Source organism: Bemisia tabaci, chromosome 9 (assembly GCF_918797505.1).
Source record: "Bemisia tabaci chromosome 9, PGI_BMITA_v3".
Lineage (NCBI taxonomy): Eukaryota > Metazoa > Arthropoda > Insecta > Hemiptera > Aleyrodidae > Bemisia > Bemisia tabaci.
Window position 1 is genome coordinate 15054823 of NC_092801.1, and position 23478 is coordinate 15078300.

General features: G+C 40.4%; 1 protein-coding gene across 2 annotated transcripts in view; it reads right to left on the bottom strand.

Moving 5' to 3' along the window:
* Window positions 1-23478, bottom strand: part of LOC109038176 (choline/ethanolamine transporter flvcr2a) — a 93906-nt gene that overhangs the window by 55183 nt on the left and 15245 nt on the right. The window contains exons 1-2 of one of the 2 annotated variants that reach the window (XM_019053149.2): window positions 9190-9342; window positions 1511-1752 (exon numbers count right to left, since the gene is read on the bottom strand). In XM_019053149.2, the coding sequence (XP_018908694.2) occupies window positions 1511-1752; window positions 9190-9220 (273 nt within the window). In that variant the 5' untranslated portion in view covers window positions 9221-9342. Of the gene's footprint in view, window positions 1-1510; window positions 1753-9189; window positions 9343-23478 lie in introns of those variants that run through there. The other variant, XM_019053147.2, reaches the window with a different exon arrangement.

Genomic DNA, 23478 nt, shown 5'->3' on the forward strand with positions numbered 1-23478 from the left:
ATATTAAATTTCAATATTTTTAAAATATTTTTAAAATATTGCTGTCTAACTGGGCAGGGTTATGAGCCAGACACGCTACCAACTGAGGTAACAGGGCTCCTCGGATTGTGTGCCGAAATATCCCCTTTTAACTCGTCTCGGAGCCACTAATACCTCTAATAATACCTATCCCACGCAGTCTGAGAGTCGAGGGTGTTCATTGAAATGAGATCATCATCATCATTCATGAAAATGAGATAGGTTTACGTTAAAGTCATTCAGGTCATTTATATAACAGTTATATTAAGCAAATTAAGCAAAAGGATACTATGCGTATAAAGAAAATTTATAAAAACCCTTCCTCAATTATATGAATTTTATATAAACGTTATCTTCTGAAAATATGAATAATTATTTTCATGGGCATTTTATATAAAACTTATATACACGATACATAAACTTTAGTTAAAATGGTGCTTATATAACCGGTATTAATTCCTTATACGTTTGTTAGGAAGGGGAAAGTGAATCATGCTACTAGGGTTGCGCGGGGGACGGCACCTTAGCGGCGAAGAGACGCTGCGGAAAACGCCGATCGAGGACGCTCCGATCTGTCGCGAACAGATCGGAGCGAAGACGCCGAGAAATTCCGCTCAGTCCGCTGCCTTTCCTACCGATTTTTGAATGTGTTTTGTTCGACAAACCCACGAATCGATCACAAAGGCCGTGAATTGATCGACAAAAGCCGCGAATCGATCGAAAATTCCGTGAATCGATCGACAAGAGCCGTGGATCGACCGACCCACCCGTGAATCAATCGACAAAACCCGTGGATAGATCGACAAACCTGTGAGTCTATCGACAAACCTGTGAATCGATCGACAAACCTATGAGTCGATCGACAAACCTGTGAGTTGATCGACAAACCCGTGAATCGATCGACCAAGTTGTGAATCGATCGAATTACGTCGATTGGTTCACGTTTTGGTTTTTCGATCGATTCATGTCGATTGACTAGATACCGGTTTTCCTTTTAATTGTCAATCATTTCTCGTCTATCGATCCACATTTTTTGTCGATCGAATCGACACCCGTTTTTTAGTAATTTGTCCATCGATTGGTGTCGATCGATTCACGTTTTTATTTTTCGGTCGATTTTTGTCGATCGAATCCACACCCTCCTAAAAAAAAGCGCGTACAGCCATTTTCGCGGCCCAGAGCATACTGTCCGATCAACGAAAATTCGAGAAATTGACGGCGGACAGAGCGGAAAAAATCCACGGATTCCGCTCCTAAGGTGCCGTGCTCCAAAATGTGAGCGTCTTCTCGCCCTCGACTCGGTAGCAGCATTTTCCGCCGGCGTCCAGACGCGCCTAAGGTTCCGTAGCTTTAAATTCAGATGCTTGGTTTTTGATTTAAGCTAGATTATGATTGAATCAAGAGTACTTTTTCTTTTCGATGTTTCTGAGAGTCTGGACTTTAGATCCGATGTGTTTTTTTTCCCCAGTGTGGAGAATCTCTGTTGACTCACCCTTTTCTCGAGGAGCCAGGAGGCGGGAAAGACGAGGGGGACGTAGACGGCCATGAAAATCATGGAGGTCCAGTTGACGGCCATGGCGGAGACTCCGTAGTACTGGATGACGACGTTGGTGATGATGGAGTACTGGATCCAGTGGGCGGCGTTGCAGGCCGAGCAGAGCGAGAACAGCACCAGCATGAGCCACCGGCGCCGGTACACGCGGCACTGGCCCCCACCCCGAGCGCAGTCATCACCTGCAACACGCAACACACCAATGTCAATACTATTCCATACGCTCATTAGACAAAAATATACAAATCAGTAATGTTGTATCAAAATTTTTGCAATTTCTTTTTACTGCTTCATTCGCCACACAAGTGATAACCCTGCGCTTTCAGTGAGAGCCCCATCACCCCTGCGCAGCCATCACCCGCAACACGCAACACACCAATGGCAATACTATTGCATACCCTCGTCGCACAAAAATATACATATCGGCAGGGGTGCAGAATGTTCCCGAATCAGCGACCGATCGGTCGCTCGACCAATGTGTAGGCTGCGGAAAAATGGAAAAATTGTGTAGGTTTTTTTTTTTTTTTTTTTTTTTTGGTTAGTAATTTGTTGAATTCTGGAGAAAGGTATTGTAGAAGTATTGAATTTTTGAGAAAATGATTGCGGAGACATCGAATTTGAAGAAAAATATTGCGACCGCATTATATTTTAAAAAAATTACTGTGACCGCGTAATGTAATAGTGCGTAGGCTACATCCCTGGTTGCTCAAAATTGTGTAGGCCGAGGAACTTTCTGCACCCCTGCAAATCCGCAATATTAGATGGGCGGATTTATGCCAAAAGGAAGGAGAAACGAGTGAGAAAGAAGGACTGTGCTCGTTAGTTGAGAGCCGTAGGAATGAATGGGAATTGTAAAGCGCCAGTGACGTCAGTGGCGACGACTGGGACGCAGCGACGGCTTGTGAATTTCTAATGTATTTTTCAATTTGAACCCTTGTATATCATTCATAAGTTTCGTGTTTTTATGCCATTCTTTTGTGAGGCTCAGAGCGGTAGTGCTCCCATTTTCCGGAATTCGTTCCACATTTCAGCATTGTTGAGATTTTCCTGACTTTTTCCCGGATCTTTTGCATTTTCCGGAACTTTTGAAAAAATCTGAAGAGAATCCCGGAACTTTTGACGGTCATGGAATGGGAGAAATTGGAACAAAAAAGTTCCGAGTCCCGGAACTTTTGGCGGGCATGAACGGTGGCACTGCAGAGCGGAACAGTTTGTTGAACTAGCCTCATCGAATTCATCGATACCAGCTACGAAATCCGGAGAGATTTCTGTTCTGAGACAACCCTGCTTGTGAACAGGTCGACTAATTGCGAGGAGTAATTACCTGCCCGAGTCGGGCTGGCTATTAAAATCCAACCCCCTGAACAAAAACCACCCTCTCGTCCGGTACCCAACACCCCGCGGCTCCAGGGTTGTGCAACCGTGCACCCACGTTGAAGATGTGAATGGACCACAAGGCAAGGTACGAATTTCAGCATTCTGATACATGTTTTAAACTAAAATTCCCCGATGCGCACAACAAAAATTACCGAATTCAACTCCTTACAAAGATATTTAATGATTCCTGATGGGTGAATTCAAACCACCCGCTCATGAAAACTCAATGGTCTGCGTGATTCACATCGCGCTCTAAACGTTATCATGACAGTCTCTGCGATATAAAAATCTGGCAACCTCAATCTTGACGCTTTGGCTCAGCTATAGCAAGAAAATTGCTGATAGTTTGAACAACACATGGTGGGAAATGAACATTGCTCGATTGAGGAGCTTGCTGAAACCTTTGTAGTGCGCAATTTGACTCACGTAGAGCTTTGAGTTTCTTATGAGCGGGCAGTTCAAATTCCTCGTAACTAATGTGAAATAAAAACGTTAATATCGTAGTTAGGAGTTGGTTTCAGTAATTTTCGTTGTGCAAATCGTGTTCTACGTAAAATTCTGGTTAGGAAACATGTATCAGATTGCTTAAATTCGTACCTTGTCTAGTGGTCCATTGAAGGATTAAATTGAAAGGGACTAAAGGTTAAAAAGGGAGGAGGGGGTCGCTCCTTTTCTCAGCATCCTTATTTTCACATTCCTCGGGGACAATCGTCGACCGAATTTACCAAATTGGCCATTTTGGGACATTTTTCGAGGTCTCTTTCTATCCTGAAACGAGGTCCGGGGGACAAAACCGCACCGAAAAAAGAAGGATGCTGATTTAACATTCTGGATGTAAAAAAGTGTGCGACAACTCGCAAAACACTGAATTAACTGCCACAGCAGTTAGTTTTACATCTTGAAATTGCTGAAATAACCGCTGTAGAGGTTAATTCAGGGTTTCGTTAGTTGTCGCACACTTTTTTACATCCGGAGTGTTAAATCAGCACCTTTTTTTTCGGTGCGCCTAACTGACAATTTTGGTAAAAATGAGTTAGCGACTTTGCCGCATACTTCAGTATTAAATACGCAAGCTGATATTCTTAGTTTATTCCAATTCCGCATGGGAGCTTTTTAGAGACGCTGTAATGTATGAAAAAAATTGCAAATCTAACCACAAAATCAAAAAAATTGCGAAGTTTCTTTTATGTCTCGCAAAATCGTCAGTTTGCAGATAGGCGATATCAACGGTGTAAGTCGGCTATCACATAACTCGGTTTGCGACGTCGCAGACTTCCTGTCATACTTTATTTTTTAAGCGGAAAACAACGCAACGGTAATTCTTTAAAACTGCCGTGAATTTTCTTCTCGGTGCGAAGAAAATTCTGCAGAAACTTCAAAGAATGATGTCAATTTGTTCTCCTTTAAAAAAATAACATGGAGGCGGAGATTTTAAGACACCGCAAACGAGATATGTGATTGCCGACTTACACCGTCGATATGTTCTTTAGCCATCGAAAGGTACCTTAAATAGTGCATAACTTAACGTTAATTTATTGATACTGCAACAGAAATGCGTGCTGTACCAGAACTTACAAACCGAAGGGCGGTATTATGGTAGTAGGGATTTTCTACATCAACGGACGTAGTTTTATGAAAATTCCAAGCTGCCATATTCCGGACACCAGATTTCCAGATACTGCAACTTTTTGCCCCAGAGCGTTTTTCCGCGGAAACGCAGGATCTGATTTGAAAATTTGGCTGGCAACGCTGCTGTTGCCTTTATCGTAGAGACATCCGTAAATTCATAAGGTTGTTTTTTTCCAGAGCCTTGTACAATTTGATTACTTTAATCAAGTCTCTCAAAAGACATCGATAGATAGAGTGTATTTTGTCGATTTTTTTGTGAAATAACTGAGAGCCTAGTTCTCAAAGCTTTTTGGCAACTGAGCTTGGAATAATTTGAATCACAGAAAATGGGCACTGTGCAAACTTTAGGGCTACCCCCGCTCCAGGTTGCCGAACTGAAGGGCGAGAAGAAATTTATTCCATGAGCTCGGATCCTTGTAAAAGATCTAAGTGGGGAGGGGAAAAATACTGATAGAATGAAGAATCAATTTAAAAATGAGTCGCAGATCCGTACTCCCAATTTGTCGTAAAGTCGCAGTGTTGTTTTAGTGGTTTCCTGAAAATTGATAATTTTACCGAGAGAGCGGGTGAAGGGTGACTCACTTTGGGAAAGAATCCATTTTGGATTATTAACCATCTATTTACGAAAAAATTCACGAATGGATATTACCAAAGTAAATCCATAAAATGGCGGGAAAACATGAAATAAGGTAAAACTCGCTCAAATATTGAATTGTCTAAGATTCATGCCGACCTTTAATTTTGATGAAATGCGGAAGTATTGCACAAAGTTTGTTTCAACAAGTCTGCAGGATCTATCTCAGATTTTATGTTCATGAAAAGTTGTGGAAAGAGCAAGATTTTTAGTGAGGAAGGAGTGAATTTTAGATTAAAACGATCAATTCATAAAAGAAAATTTGAATATATATCATAATCGAATCCAAAAAAGAGTAAAAAACCTTAGGAAAATACAAAATTTAGTGGAGTGGAGAGATTTTTAAGGACCGTCTCGACCTTTCATTAAATTTTACTAATTACGGTTATTTCACAAATTTTTTTTCTACCACGTATGAAAGAAGTTAGGTCGACCTCTTTCAAAATTTAATCCATCCAAAATCTAAGGTTTGAATGTGAAAAATAGGCCCACTTTTTCACTCTCCAGCAATGAAAAAAGGGAAATTTTGCTCTAAAGATTGGCAGCTTTGCAAGAAAGTTCTTCCCGTGAGCGGGAAAGTGTGCAAAACTTTAGCGATTTCGCTCTATTGCCCTCGTAAGGCGAACTTGATTCGAAGTTTAGTAAAGAGGTATACAATGAAGCACCTTTACTCCTGACCCTAACGGAGAGGTTACGGAACTGGAACATTTTGGTAAAAGCAAACTAGCAGAAACCAAATAATAAAAACATTTTCAGGGCCTCAACATCAGCAATCTTCAAAAGTATGACTACTGAAGATAATTGAAATAATATTTGTATTGTATTTCGACGGTGAAACTATACCAAACCACTATCTCGTTTGCGGTTTTTCACCGCTCTTACTTTATTTTTTTGAAGGAAGACAAATCAATATCATTCCTTGAAATTTTCACTGAATTTTGTTTGCACTGAGAGGAAAAATCACGGAGGTTTTCAAGAATCATCGTTGCCATGTTTCCCATTTAAAAAATGAAGTATGAGAGAAAGTATGCAACGGCACAAACCGAGATACGTGGTCTGGTAATTTCACCGTCGATTCTTGATGTATTGTATTTTATATCAAATAATTATGTACAATGAAAGTTTATGGGACCAGTCCCAGAAATTCACTCTCCTTGCTCACTGGTAAAAGGCAATTTTTTAACCATGGTAAGTAAAATAATTATACATAAATCGTCGTATCCTAGACAAAGAAACGTAACCGCATTACAACGTTGCAAAATATCTTTTCACGATTTTAATTTTTTTCTCGGTACCTACTGGGCGTTTTTCATTAAAACTGTTAAAGGTTTTTTCCAGATTATCGTCTTACATCAGCGAAAGTTCGGATAAAAATAGTACCTATGCTGTTATTTTCATTTGAAAAAAAAATGTGTAAGTTAATTTTGTAGCTTTGGAATGGAGGTAGGAACGATATTTTATAATTTTAATGGTTTTTTGAAGTTGTACTCTTTCAGTGCCGTGAAGTTTTATGGGGCGTAACATCCGCGACTCATGGGAAATTATGAGACAAATTAAGGAAAACCTTAGTGAATGAGTTCAAACGCGAATCAAGTTCGAAAGTCTTTTCATCCTAATTACAAAATTCAAACTGACTAGTGCTCGGTAATAGATCATTTAAGAACAAGTTGCTTACCGCGTTGCCAGTGTTACCTCGATAAAATTAGCATAGTACAGAGAGGAAGAAGGATCTTAGTTCTTCCATTATTCTTGAGAACTTGAGTTTCTATTTTCTTCCAGCATAATATACTTTAGCGCCTTTCACAATATTTTGTTTTCAACGAATGATCATGATACCCCGATGATGGTGTTCCTACCCACCATACGTTTGGTTCCAACGACCAAAACCAAACTACGCGTACATAAAGGTAGAAGGTTTCGCCAATATGTTTTAACGTTGCTCATCGATTAGCAATAAACCGTACAACTGAAAGAAGAATGACAAACGGCCTTCTAATGGTTGATGAATAATGAATCGGATAGTTAATGAAACCGTTCCACGAGACCGGGTCCAGAGATCGAATTTTATGTAGCCTTTTCACACGGAAATGCAACATCCATCGATGAATTCAAATCGCACCGCTGACCAATCAGAGGCGCTGGAACGAATTGAGGTGCGGTTGTAACTCGTCCTAATTAAGCATGATTAATCCTCCACGGTGTGAATAAACTTTATGTCATAGAGTTCATAATTACGTTGATCCCCTTTTGTTTTCCTAAAAATTCCAAAATTTTGGTGATCATTCTATCAAGAAAGAAAAAATTGATATGAATTTGCCACATCGAGCCTCAAAGAAAATATTCACTTTAAAAAAAAAAAAAAAAAAAAAAAAAAATGCGTTTTTACGAGAAAGCAACACCGTGCCATTAAGTATCGGAGCCCCAGTTTAGGCGAGATTTCATGAGTGGATTCAATCTTTGTTGACCAGATCGGCATAGCTACAACTCAAAGGCGAAAATGCTCTACTGAAGTCAAGAGCTAAGATCAGTCGTTCGATGAAGTCGGTCAGCGTTTACATCCATCCATTTTTCGTTCGAATTTTCGATATGGTCATCATTGCTGCCAGCATGAAAATTAAAATAATGTTCTGGGCGCACCGTTGCCGGGAGGACATTTCGTTCAGTGTAACAGAGGTTGGCAGTAGGTCGAAACTTAACCAAATCCACCCGCGAAAATTAAACCTCTGTCAACAAAAAATGTCTTTAAGGTGATTCGATGGACGCCATATTTTGTGTCAGAACGGCATGCGATATATCGCAACAATTGGTTCCATTTTTTCAGCTACTAGTCATTTTTCTCCAATTTTGAGATCGCAATTCTGTTGTCAGGAGACTAAAGCACTCACTTACCAATTTTAGCAAAGAAATTCAACGTAATAAAGGCATGGTTTTTTTCGGAGAGAAAAAGATCGCATTCGATACTGATATCGGAACTGCACTCGAATGCGATATTTTCTCTCTAAAAAAACCACGCCTTTTTTACGTTGAATTTCTTTTTTAAAATTGGTAAGTGAGTGCTTTAGTCTCCTGACAACAGAATTGCGATCTCAAAATTGGAGAAAAATGACGAGTAGCTGAAAAAATGGAACCAATTGATGCGATGTATCGCATACCGTTCTGACACAAATTATGGTGTCCATCGGATCACCTTAAACCTCATTCATCGATCAACATTTACCGAACAGAAAAAAGCATTAGGCAAATTTTCGCGAGTGGCTTTGGTCAACTTTTTCAACCGGATCGGCAGGGTTGCAAACCAAAGGAGAAAAACATTCTGATGCTGTCAAGAACTACTCCCAGGAGCTTGATGGATTTTAGCCAACGTTTATACCCATCCACTTTTCAACCTCCTCGGGAGGTGGGTCGAGAATTTTGAATGTGGTGGTCATGAAAACTAGAGTCCCTTTATACAGAGAGCCAAGACAACACCCCCTCATTGAGTCACAAACGGGAATAAAGATTACAGAAATTGAACGTTTTTCGTAATCTTTGATCGGCCCATTCTTAAATTCCTTTCTCCGTTCCTTCTCTCATTCCGTTTGTTCCTTGCCGAAGCCGTAATTCCCTGGTCTATTCCAGATTATAAGCTTTGCAATCGGTGAAAATGTAATCTTTATTCCCGTTTGTGACACTGTGGAGGCCTAAAATACGGGAACCAATCAGAAATGGATTCACATTGTCTTGACTCTCAGTATAAAGGGACTCTGATGAAAACCCAAGTGTTGTAACCGCACCGTTGCCAGGAGGGAATTCAGTTTTGTTGTAACGAAGGTTGGCAGTAAGTTAAGAACTTGGACCAAATCCACTCGCGAAAATGTGCCTATTGATCGTGGAAATAACGATTCTAATATAGGAAGTAACTGCGGTACCTCTAGACACATTTTATCTCCAACGACAGCGTGATCGACACAAAACCGTGCTTAAAACAAAGAGGATTCACCTTGCCTGTCGGCCAAGCCCAACACCTCCATCCGCGTGGGAACTGCTCCAACTCGGTCGATTGCGACACCACAAACAGAACATCAGTGCGAACTCCACTCTCCGCGAATTCACGAGCTCTTATCTGTCGGCTCTGCACTTTGACAATAAGGCCGAACACTACTCTTTGCGAGCTATTTAAAATAGATCCCGCGATGATAAAATCTTGGGCTATTTTTAGACCGGGCCACGCCGGGCGCCTGCGAACCCGCGGATAGGCATCTTCTTGTACACGCGTGTACGCGTGTAGGGAGTGCTCTCCGGGGCGCCGCCGTGAGTTTGTTTGCCAAGCGTGGCGGGTTGAACCAAACCTCGTACGCAACGATGGGATTACGATGTAGATGTGTCGTTTTAAACGGCGGGAGTTATGATGTTTGATGTGGCGAGCTATTAGAGGACCTGGAGCAATGAAATTACATTTGTGTATTCTCTTCGTCTTTTATCGGCGCTTGTGATGAGTTCGTGGTGCGGAGAGGAGAGGGATGTTAAGGAAAAGTACAGGAGGATGTACAGTTCGAAAATGGGTCCACTGGAAAAAAAAACTTTGAAGCTAGAGTCCAGACTCTTGAAAACATCGACAAGAAAAATTACTCTTGGTTCCATCAGAATCTAGCTTAAATTAAGAACCAAGCCTCTTAATTTGAGCGGATTTCCTTTTGATTTAAGCTTAAATCTGATTGAATCAAGATTCCTTTTTCTTGTCAATGTTTTCAAGAGTCTGGACTCTAGATCCAATGTGTATTTTTTTCCAGTGCAAGTGCAACTTTCTACGTTGAATATTAACCGAGATATCGCGCTTTGAAAAATTCGACTTATGACGTCATCCACAGCGTTAGTGACACTCTTCGTTTCTTCCTAGCCTCCAGTTTCACATCGAGTAACCAGTTAAAATGAGTGTCTCCCTGACAAAATATAAGCTAGGTGGAAGAACCAAAGATGTCACAGCTACCACGGTGGATGACGTCATTAAAGAAATTGTTCAAAGCGCAAAATCTCTTGCTGTGATTGCGTTAGGCGTGGGTCGTAATAAAAATCCCCAAATTCTAAAGTGAGAGTTAAAATAAAAGGGAAGGGGTCACTCAAATTTTCTTTTGCTTCCTGTTTGCAACACTCATACAGTTTTCAGGAATGTTCCGGCACATCAAGACAAATAATTAATAGTAAACTAGATTAAAATTAGGTCGCAGTGCCTACCCTGGTAAAAATTGGCGATAGGAGCTGCGTTTCAAAATACCATAGGAGTTCTTATAGCCGACTGAAGAAGGCGATAGAAAATTATATAGCTGGCTGTAGAAAGTGGAGAAAATCATACGGCCGGGCTACACAAAGCGATAAAAAATTAAACAGCCGGGCTATAGTTCCTGTCGCCGGGCTTTACACTTTATCGCCTGGCTGTTGCTTTTTCGCCATCGGCTATAAAAGGCTATAAGAAATTGTGTAGAAATTCGTGTGCTTTGTAAATCCGCAAGTTTGTAAGGAATCACCACAATATTTACAAAACGCACATTATATTTTCCTTTACTACATATTTGTTTTCATCAATGAAAATGACATTAATCCATACAGAGTGTGCAAACATTTCAAAGTCATGAGTTGAACAACGCTGACTCCACGAGATTAAATATTAGAGCCTAACACAAAGCGGAGCGGCGGCGCACTGGCGCCTACAAACCTAACAGGGATACTTCACGCTTTGCGCAATGCGTGAAGTATCCCTGTTAGGTTTGTAGGCGCCAATGCGCGCTTCGCGCTGGCTGCCCGCCCGCCGCGCTGCGCCGCAGCGTACCACGGCGCTTGAAGCAATTATTTCACACCAGAGGTATTGCACAATATCGTACGAAATTGAAGGCGCTCCAACATATTAGGAATGGCAGGCATCCTTCAAAAGTACGGAGCTTCCCTCGCAAAATAAATCAAGATACTGCGGCCTAAAAAGAGAGCGTTGGTCCAAAAACTCACTAAGTCCTAGCATCCGTAATTAGTAACGGATAGCATACACTTTATCGTCAGGCTGTTGCTTAATCGCCATCAGCTATAAAAGGCTATAAGAAATTGTGTTGCCGGCTATAGAAGCTATTGGAAATCTTACAGTCTGCTGTAGGTTTATGGTATTTCGGAACAAAGATTCTACTGCCAATTTTTACCAGGGTAGTTTTATCCAAGAAGCCTTTGGTTCTTAAGCTATCGCAGAAATTTTGAAATTGGAAAAACAGTAAAAATCGACATTTTTTTAGATACACATGAAAAAGTGTTTGTCCCCTAAAATTGTAGCACTAGCCCGATTCGTTGGCCATTGGATGATAAGGGCATTTCCAATTAATTACTTTAATACTGCAACATTTGGGTTAGTGACCTGATTTATTGAGTTACTACCGTAATTATTTGTCCATATAATCCAACAACCCCTACCTCTTTTGTTTTCCGTATACATAATTTTCAGAAGGTGATGTGTTTTCTTGGGTATAACTCGCTTATAAAAGTAGATAATGGTGTTGTTATACAAATTGACCGCATTTAACAAAAAGGAACCGGCGCGGTTACAGTGTTTTCAAATTCGTGCAATTTCTACCTCTCTTTTATAAATACTTAACCCATTGACTTATGATTTAATTTGACCCTGCCGGGCCAGGAATTACGATTTAATTTGGCGAAAATCAGCAACTTTGAACACTTCAAAATAATCCAGAAATTATTTCTCAAAGGGTGAAAATTGACAATATAAGCATTCACAATACAACGTTTGAGAAAAATGGTGAAAACTTTGAACACAATGATTTTTTTATGTGGTTTATAGCTGTCAAAATCGCAAAAATCGCATGATCAGCGAAAATCAGAAAATTTTGAGGTTATTTCATGTGCAAACGCACAGTAATATGAAAATACCGTAACAAAACAAGAAATTACCGTACACAATAAGTCATAGGGTGGCCACACTACTCATATAAACATTGATGAGAACGCAATCTACCGGAGAATTGCCGAAATAACGCAAACAATCAGCGGACGGCTCTGAGCCGTCATTTCAGAGCTGGCCCAGCGCTGCGATGACGGCTGGGAGCCGTCATTGTAAGTCAATGTGTGCACAGTATAAACATTCACACAATTATTTTCCTTACAAATTACCAATTTTTTGGTGGAAAGCCAAAGTTGTTTGCTATACTGCCGTGCTAAGGAAGAACGCCGTATGACTCTTCAGGCGTTGCCAAATTTCCTTTGGTAAATCACGAATTCTCTGGAAAATTTATCGATATTTTTCTTCCAATTTTTCACATATTTTTTTTTCACAATATCAACCGAAGTTTCCAAACATTTCAAAGGGAAAATATTCATAACTTTCCTCAAAAATACACATTTTACCGAAGGAAATTTGGCAACTCTCGAATGTTCATACGGCGTTTTTTCTTAGCACCGCTGTATAATGGGAGATTTTTTAGATAATTATAAAGATGCAACATTTTTACAACCCTGTAATCGCGCCGGATCCTTTTTACTAACTGCGATCCAAATACTCCCTCGGGAAAAAAAACATAAGTTTACCTCCTGTTAGTTTAAATTTGTTCGAATGTGTTCAGCGTGTTCTACTTGAAATCTCGATGTTAGAACATGCAGTTTATGCTCGTTTTATGCACCTCATCTGGTGGTCAATTCGCTTTTATCCCGGAAATTGTTTATACAGAGGCGAGGTACGATCCATTAAATCGCAACGTCTCTAGCCAGCTTTTCAATGCATCTGTTTCGGAGGACTTGACGCGAATTTAATTAGAGTCGAGTTACCTGAGTAAACCCTCTGTTCAGGTCGTTAGCGAATAAGTTCACCTCGTATTGTGTTCACGTTTGAATATAGAAAATGTTTCCGTAACTTATCGAGTGACATAGAATGCGCAGACTCCAATTCTGCCGCACTAAGGAAGTACGTCATATGAGCCTTCAGAAGTTGCCAAATTTCCTCTGACAAATCACGAATTCGGACAAATTTGTGAATGTTTCTCCTCCAGTTTTTCAGAGAATTTTGTACGCAATTTGATCTGAAATCTCTGATGCAAAAGAAAGAAAGGTAAACAGAGATTTTCGTTCTGTTCTGAGAAGAAAAATCTCGCAAAATTTTGTTGAAAAACGATGATCAGCTGTACCTACTGCCGTGCTTAGGAAAAACGCAGTATGCGCCTGTAGACATTGCCAAATTTCCTCGATAAAATAAGATTTTTCACGAAAATTTGTCGATATTTTTCTCCCAATACACTATGAGAAAATCTCAAACAAAAATACGAATATCTTTCTTTCTGAACGAATATTCCAGACAGAGAGACGTGGCAACGTCCGAATGTTCATACGACGTTTATCCTTAGCACGGCCAGCAGTATACTACAAAAAAATAAAATACACTAGAGGAAAGCTGCAACGTTTCAAAACTATGTGCGTGGTTTGGTAGTTTCACCTTCGCTTTGTTTATGTAAATCATTTCTTCCGCAAAAACACGTGGTTGGTGTTGGTTCGAATGACTTTTCACTCTTTAAGACTTCTTATCCTTATCGTCGACTCTGAATGAGAACTTAACCTCAAGGAAAATAAAGTTTAAAATTTTCATGAACATTCTTTTTTTTGTCGAAACATTCATAAATTTCAAGAACATTGCCGTCAAAAATTGAGGAGAAGTAGAGAGAGCTGAGTATCCTTGAGTTTATATGGTCTAAATTAATTGTTTATTTTTTTACGGTATAAGGACAAAAAGTCTAAAAAAAGTGAAGAGATATATGTTAGTTATAGAGTTTCGATTCATATTGCGAAAAATAAGCATACATCGTCTACAAATTCTTTCAGTCTTTTAAAGTCTCAAAATCGATCCGTGCAAAAGAACTGCTGCACAAACAGCGGTTAAAAAAACACTTGAAGAGCAAACTCACCGCGGTACTTCACGTTTGAGCATATTTACTCTGCATTTGCGCGAAGAAATAAAAAGGTCGACCCTTTCTCAAAGCAAAAAAATACGGTGGAACCTATAACCTCGTGCTTATTCAAAAAATAAAGCGTGTAAGGGCAGTAAGTCGCTCTGGAGCTGTGCTGCTGTGCTAAGGAAGAACGCCGTATGAACATTCGAGAGTTGCCAAATTTCCTTAAATAAAATGTTTATTTTTGAGGAAAGATATGAATATTTTTCCTTGAAATTTTCAGGGACTTTAGGTGAAATTGCGAACAAAATCATCTGAAAAAATGGAAGGAAAATAATCAAAAGGTTACCGGGAAATTTGTGTTTTATCAAAGGAAATTTGGCAACGCCTGAAGCTTCATACGGCGTTTTTCCTTAGCACGGAAGTGTGAAAATAATGTGGATTGCATTTTGCAAAAAGGAACCAGGAGCATTGCAATGTTGCTAAGATTGAGCAACTTCTTTTGTCGTGGAAGAAAAACTTGATTATCTATAAACAGTCTCTATTTTACTTGCTAAAAACTGTAAATTTAAGGCAAAAATTGCCCTGTAAATTTCATATTTTTTCATGGGTTCGGTAATTTCATCGCAAAGGATGAAAATGCACAATCTTAGCATCATTGCAATTCTGCTGGCTCCTTTTTGCAAAATGCAATCGATGTCTGAAACCCATCTGGAGATGGTAAGAAAAGTTCCAGGGTCGTAACTTTTTTCAGGGCCCAGTTTAGCTTATTGTACTCACAAACAGAAAAGTAGTCAACGTAATGTCTTAAAATCTTCCTTGATTTTTCTTCTCTGTTAGCAGAATTTTCTGCATACATTTCAAGCTATGAATTTGGCCTGTTGCTCCTTAATTTTGAAACACCGCAATGGAGATACGTGGTCTCGCACTTTGTTAATCGATATCTCGTTCTTCCTCCTTTGACCCCCTCCGAAGGGGGAAGTGGGGAAGGGGAGGAAAAAATTACGTCTGTCGTCGAAGCTCTTATACTTAGAGTTCCTTTATGCTGAAAGTAAAGACTATGCGAATCCATTTCTTATTTGGTTCCCGTATAGTTTAGGCCGTCACAGTGTCACAAACGGGAATAAAGATTACACTTTCAGCAAAAGAGAATTTGCAGATGTCTGAAATTTGATAAATTTCGTGCTTAAGTGGAAACTACCAAGTCAACTTAGCACGAGTAGGGCCGGATATTCCTACTTGCCGCCCATGGGCCACCTGTATTTTGCCGCGCCCTTCTCATTCGTTTTGAAACATCAATAAAAACCATCAAGTGAACGTGCCAGTGGGGGAGGGGTGCATAAGACGCGTTTACTCGTGTTGAACACATTTTTTGGGAAAGCCCTGTCAACATTACTAGCAAAAGGTCACGGAACTTTGCACGAAAGTCAAGTTTCGTAAACCTATCTAAAGAAAAACTTATGAAAGAACAAACACAACATTTGGTTTAATGATTTTAACTTCCGCCGCCGCGCCGACCGCACCGTGTTTGGCGCAATGCGTGAAGTATTCACGCAGTCTCGTAGGCGCTATGCGTTTCACGCTGACCACAATAACTGCACTGTGTTGTGTGTGTTTGGTGAAGTATTCGTGCAGTCTTGTAGGCGCTAATATGTGTTACATGCCGATTGCCGCGCCGAGAGCTTCTCCTTTTCATCTCAAGTCCTCGTCATCATTTCTCCCTAATTCGCGCCGTTCCAGGCCAAATTGTATGTTTGGTTTCTCTCTTAACTCGACTAATTAAAGGTGCTGTCTCTTGTATCACTGAAAGACGACAAAAATTAGAAATTACTTTACTCTCAGGAAATGAGAGATTTTTTAGCCTTTTCTCGTTTGTAATTTTTTTTTCTAAATTCGATTTTTTTTTATACCTACATTTAAAAAAATTGCAAAATTTGCCGCCCCCTAGATTTGCCACCATGGGCCGCGGCCCATGTGGCCACCCCCTTAATCCGGCCCTGAGCACGAGGATACCTTTGGTTCATGAATTGAACAATTATTGGAGAAGATATATGCCAAAATGATCTAACCTGCTAAAATACATGTGTTTATGGGAAATGCCGCCAGATGACGTCACTAGACGGTGCATTTTCTCACTAATAAATCTATTTTCATACTATTTCCCATATCAGAAATTGTTTTGTAAAAAACTGTGAAATCAGCTCTTTAAGCACTTTCAGATGAAGCAATAAAAAATTTGCATGCAAACTCTCAATTGCAAAGATTATAAACCGGAATGGACCGGGGAGTTGGGAGTGCGGCAAGGAACAAGTGGAATGAGAGAGGGGACGGAGGTAGGAATTCGGGAATGGGTTGATCAAAGATTACAAAAAACGTCCGATTTGTGTAATCTTCATTCCCGTTTGTGACATCCATGAGCCGCGTTGTTTCAACCCTCTCTATAATGTGCTGGTTACACGCTCAAATTCCCATCAATTTCCGATCAATTGGTGACTGGTGCGCACCATCTACCATCAAATTTCTGCGGCCTGCAAAAAATTTATGGTAGATGATGTAACTGTGGGGCTCATCCGTCATCTGATTTCCACACAACCGTGCTTATTTCATCCTTTAATCAACACGCTGTTTTAATTCATTTTACTCATTAATCTAGATAACTCTCGACCGCCATCTTGTTCATCATTTTGATCGGAATTTGGCAGAAATTTGAGCGTGTAACCAGTACATAAAGGGACTCCACTTATACTTACCGTCAAGCCGGCAACAGTCAGTATCAATTTCTCGCTGCAACTTATAACTCAGTTGCATAGCGATGCGCATAGGTATCACGCATTACTTCACGGCACCAGCGAGAGGATACGAAAAGTGACTTGAAAACACAGTTAATACCTCGGCATGAGCCTTTATTTTCACTACGATCAAGCGAATTCAAGGCTCAAGTCGAGTCGGTGATAACTGTTTTCGTCCGGAGAAATACCTAAATCTGATTCCCGAAAACGAGGAGCCAAGGTGCCAAGAAGAGGTATTATTCAAATCTTCCTCTTCACCGGTGTAATCTGCCTGCGAAAAGGGATTTTGCGCGGGAGTTCCTAAAACCCCTTCCGCATCGGTATAAGAATGAATCCGTCTCCAGGGAAGGCCGTCCGGCGCACAGTCCTCGCGGCGGAAACTTTTTTTCCCAACATTTTTAACCATGCCTACCTTGCTGGTAGACAGTCCTAAGCCTGTCAGAATGGGAAGGGAAATACTAGCACTTGAGCGAACCGTGTTGCAATTTTGAATAAAAAATTTTGAATTACGAATTTACAGATGGGAACTAATTCGGACACGGGAACCAATACGATCTTCGGAAGTGGGAGCCAATGCGGAAATGACCGTCATCGGAAATGGGAACCAATGGAGATGTTGCATGTATGAGGGATTTGCGATTTGACTGTTGTTTCTTATGTAAAAGTTCGCGAGAAACACGATGGTGCCACTGGTTTTCTCTGAAATCATCCCCCAAGCTCAAGAAAAGCTCTTAAAGTGAGGCCAAAATGGAGGAGATATCCCGCCCTACCCTGAGAGTCCAGCTGTATATCAAAACAAACTCACCATGCAAAGATAGGGAGCAAATACATTGACAGGGCTGCCATTTCATTTGGGGACTCCAAACAGGGCCGGATTTACTTACTTGCCGCCCATGGGCCGCCTGTATATTTTGCCGCCCCCTTCTCATTCGTTTTGAAACATCAATAAAAACCATCAAAAGAACGAGCCGGAGGGGGAGAGGCGTAAAAGACGCGTTTACTCGTGTTGGTCACATTTTTTGCGAAAGCCCTGTCAACACTACTAGCAAAAGTTCACGGAACTTGGCGCGAAAGTTAAGTTCCGTAAACCTATCTCTGTATGGACAAGGCCCTCCATTTATAAAAAATGAACCAAAAAATTATGAAAGAACAAACATAAATGTGGTTTAGTAATTTTAACTTCTGCCGCCGCGCTGATCGCGCTGTGTTTGGCGCAATGCGTGAAGTATTCCTACAGTTTTACGTACGCGATGCGTTTCGGGCCGACCGCTGCTGCACGCACTGCGTTGGACGCAATGCGTGAAGTATTCATGCAGTCTTGTAGGCGCTATGTGTTTCACGCTGCCCGCTGCTGACCGCAGCGACCGCACTATCGACATGTAACACATATTAGAACCTACAAGACTGCATGAATACTTCACGCATCGCGTCAAACACAGTGCGGTCAGGAGCGGTTGGCGTGAAACGCATAGCGCCTACAAGACTGCAGGAATACTTCACGCATTGCGCCAAACACAGTGCGATCAGCGCGGCGCGGCGCAGCGGCGGAAGTTAAAATTATTAAACCACATTTATGTTTGTTCTTTCATAATTTTTTCGTTCATTTCTTATGAATGGAAGGCCTTGTCCACACAGACATAGGTTTACGGGACTTAACTTTCGCGTCAAGTTCCGTGAAATTTTGCAACTTTTGAAATGAATCCAACACGAGCAGGTAAACGCGTCTTAGGCACCCCCCCCCTCCAGTACGTTCACTCGATGGTTTTTATTGATGTTTCAAAACGAATGAGAAGGGGGCGGCAAAATACAGGCGGCCCATGGGCGGCAAATAGGTAAATCCGGCCCTGCCTAGGTAAGGTGGGACATCACTCTGATGTCATAAGACATCCATTTCGTGTTTCATAAAGCAGTGTGGCCGATGAACACTCTGCCATCGCAGTGTCATCATAGTGATGTCTGAACGGTCAGAGCGATGTCATAGTGAAGTTAGATTGAGATCAAAGTGAAATTATGGAGATTTGTTCCATAAAATATTGTGATGTCTCAATGACGAGGTCATTATGCTCCGCTTTTACCAGGAAGCTGTATAACAAACAGGAAATGTGTTCCTCAAGGAGATTACAATGATTTGCCACTGCAAAAACTGCAGAATACATTTACGAAAGAAAAAATATTTAGAGTTTTGGTAATTTTAAGGAAGGTTCGCACTACTCACTTTGCACCTACATCAAAGTTCGTCAAAAAAATTGAATCCATTCTTCCGTATATGTTTTTAACTTTTCGCAGTGGCAAATCATTGTAATCCCTCGGAGGGATTCATTTCCAAAATACAGCTCTATTTCACTCGAGCCTAGGTCGGCATACACTGAAAAAAAAGAATCTTAAATTTGCCGCCAAGAAGTATTCCTTCTTAAATCAAGAATTTTTCTGGTTAATATAAGCTACTCTTTTGCTTAACCCGAACATTATTTTTCTTGTATCGAGAAAAAGTCAGCTTAAAGCAAGATGAAAAAAATTCTTGGCGGCAAATTCAAGAATCATCATGCTCGCTCCAAGCTATTTTTTTAGTGTAAATTGTCATTTTTATAGTGCTATTCTGAGTGCCTCTTTATTGTGATTACAATGTGAAACAAGTAGGCAGTAGGGCCTCGAGGGCAAAAAGCTTATAACTGCTAGTCATTGGGGGGGGGGGGGGGGGGGGGTTGAGCCAGCGTTACCGTGCGTTACACGGGCGGGTCAAAAAATCGGAAAAAGTGCGTTACGTAATACCTAAACGGGCCCCGTAGGAGGAAAACAGCTGAAATGTGTCTTCAAAATAGTTTGTCTTTGCGGGAGAATCACGTCGTTCACTGAAAAAAAAATCTCGGTGTATTTACTAAGAAAAGGGTAAAATTACCAAGAATTCGGGGTTCTATTTGATCTCAGTTTTTTCTTGGTAAAATTACCATTTATGGTATTGTTAATTTTACCGAGAAATCTCGATAAAATTATTGAACTTTCTCGATCATTTTACTGGACCTTGGTAAAAACGCCAATTTTTTTTATCGACTGTGGTAGAATTACCGAGATAAAATGGTAAAGTTACCGGGAATTGATTATCAATAAAAGTGGTATTCTTACCTGAAAATAACAGTGAAAATACCGGTTTGCGGGTAAGCTTACCAGTCTGTCTTTGTAAAATTACCAATAATTGGTAAAAAAGTGAGATGGTAAAGGTACCAACGGACCTCGGTAAAAACGCCGAGAATTTTTTTCAGTGTTCACTTTTTCGCGAAAGTTGACTCGTGTGCGACGCGCGGAATCGTAGAAAAACATCTCCCTCGCTGCAGCTGACATTATCGCAGCTCGTAATTTACCCCCAACAAGTGATTAGGTTGCTACGCATTAACCGAGTCAGATTACGTGCGAATAATGCATGGGGAAACTTTTTTCGCGGAATTTCATCACGCTTACGGAACAGGTCTCAACTCGGAGGGGATGGGAAAACTTCGCCGAGCTTGCACCGCTCGCACACGGCAACAGTCGCGAAACGCAGCATAAGCTTGAGTTATGAGTCACTTTGTTCGAAAACTATGCTCTGCGGTGAGTGAGAAATTTTCAAAAAAGCTCTCCTTTTCATCACGCTCGCATGTGATTTTCTCTCCCTCTGATTTGCTGCTTTTTTGTGTGTTCTGTCGTTTTTTGTCTATTTTGTCGTCCAGACTATAGTCCCTTTATACTGAGAGTCAAGACAATGTGAATCCATTTCTGATTGGTTCCCGTATTTTAGGCCTTCGCAGTGTCACAAACGGGAATAAAGATTACATTTTCACCGATTGCAAAGATTATAATCCGGAATGGACCAGGGAATTACGGGTTCGGCTAGGAACAAACGGAATGAGAGAAGGAACGGAGAAAGGAGTTTGAGAATGGGCCGATCAAAGATTACGAAAAACGTTCAATTTCTGTAATCTTTATTCCCGTTTGTGACTCCATGAGGGGTGTTGTCTTGACTCTCAGTATAACGGGACTCTAGTCCAGACAAAAGAACGTAACTTCACATCTCAACAATGCAAAGTCTCCTCTCAACAGAGACTATAGAGAAAAAAAGGAGGTGTTTGCATTATCGGGCATCTTGGAATTTTTTTGACGACGTAGGTCGGTACAGCGACCTTTATCATCGATTTTCTTGGAAATGGTGTAATTTATGTAAAAAAGTCATCCTATAAATGGTGCTTGAAATTATATCATGAGTTAATTTAAGCAAAAAAATGGGATAAGGGCTACATGGGCTTCGTTTCCCGGACAAAAGAAGATGAAAATTCCCACGCCTACACAGGGTGGCATGAAACGTATAAGGAAGAAATAAAAAATTGGACATTTCAGTGTAATATTTCATGAAATTTCACGAGGCTATGAAATATTTCATATTTTTCAGGGGCTAGAGTACGCTACCCGCACTCAAACACACAAAAATAGAAGGAAGTCACGATTTTTACGTTTTGCGGAACATGAAAAGGAACCAGTATTTTTCAACATCTTTTATATAGATTTCCGAAATTTCATGAAATATCTCACGTGAAATTTCAAGATTTTATGTATCATGTTTGCCACCCTGCTCCTACATCATGATTTTACTTGAGACTTCTTAGACATTACCGATCGAAAATCTTATCGATTTTTCTCCTGATTAGATGTAATAATCAGTAGAATTTTAGACTTGAAATTTGCAGTCATATTCCTTGAAAAAAAATTGATTTTTCAGTCAATTATGCAATCTTGCGATTGAGTTACGTTTCTTCGTCTGAGAAACGATGCGATACCTTCTATCTGCGAGTAATGAAAGACGAAGCGAACCTTGACATACGTGATTCGACAGTCAGAGAATGAATGGCGAAGGAATGTGAGGGGACCGGGGGAGGGGGGAGAGAGAAATAGAAGGAGGGGGGGGGGTCCAAGCGGGAAGAGCTACTCGGTGTGCTGCGCTGTGCAGTGGAAAAATTTCGAAACATTCCAAGACCCCGACCCATAAAAAAAAAAGTGTAAAAAACGAGGATATGTAGATGAGGGGTTTTTTCCAATGCTGTGAGCAGCCAAACACCTCAGAAATCCACCGAATTACTTGTTTAAAATAAATGGATTCGATTTTTGAAACTTCAAAAATTTCCAGACCCAATTAAGAGCCTTGCTCTGAGGAGGTTCCTCTATCGGGTTCAAAAGCTGAGACAGCTTTTCTTGGATAGTCAGTTTGCTTTTTTTTACGAAGTAAAGTAACTGACTCGCTTTTTTTTCAAGCTTCACGCATTTTTAGCATTTTTGAAGCGGCTGAAACCGGTTGAGTCGCTGAATCATTTTTGTCTAGTCTATTTCGGTCGACAGGACTAGGTCAGGTGCGTTGCGTAACGGATTTTCGATAGAGCCTAGTCCTCTCAGTGTTGTCATATTTGGTCGAAAATCTAACTTGAGTTATGCTATAATACCATTTGTGCCACAATGGACTCGGGCAGTCATTCCTTTGTCAAATATATAACTTCCGATGATAGAATTATAGAGAGGATCAGTGTTCGAAACTCGCAGCCGCCAACGCGCCAAATGCGCCTAAAAAATCGGTCATGACGCCTAAAAAATAAAGGCTCTGCGCCGATGTGGCCCCTAAAAATTGCCCCCCAAAAATCTGGATTTTCACAGGAGGTCACATAAAGAAAGAAAAACAAATCTATTTGAATTGAAAAAACTCAGAATTTTCAGCACTACAAGTGAAAACTTGCTTTTTCTATTCTTCACGATTTCATTCTTAGTGCTTTTGTCTTCGCCAAGTTACAGCTACTTACTAGTTCTGTTACGAAAACGTCTTGCGTCTAACTTTTCACTAAGTGCACCGTAATATATAGGCAAAAAGTCAATTTGGACCCTCAAAAATCTTCGATGGCGCCTAAAAATCGGGCTTGATGCGTCACATGACTCAAAACTCAAAGGTGAGTTTCGAACACTGGAGAGGATTCTCGGTCACTTTGCATTACGGACCATTAGCAATTGAAACGCATGGTTTCCTTACAAATTAACGTAAGTATTTATGATAAACTTAAGTACGAACATGGGATTTCTATGCACCATAGTTCTCTCTAGCGTAAATCCATCCGAATAAAAATTTGATTAAGAGGAAATTTTATAGTTTATTTTTTTAAAAGTACGCGATTTAATTTTTGTAACTTTCGATACTCTTCAGGGAAAACTTTTTAAGCTAACAGAGCTAGTACAAGTAACAAGTACAGATAGCCAGTTCTCCTTCAATTTTTTTGATGCAACAAGCACATCAACCGAACATCAATAGTTGTATCCCTGATTGTAGGAAGGCGTTGGCCTCAGCCCTAACTCAATGCACCTCGCTAACTTAGAAAACGTCTATTGGGAGGTATTCACGAATTGATGGTAACATTCAAAACGTGAGTATCTAAACTTGTGATGCTGCGATTCTGTATTTGTGATTGTGACACTGTCCTCTTTAGGCTTTTTTTTTTTTTTTTTTTTTTTTTTTTTTTTTTTTTTTTTTTTTTTTTCTTCTTCTTCTTCTTTAACGAGCAAAGTCAAAATGTTTGC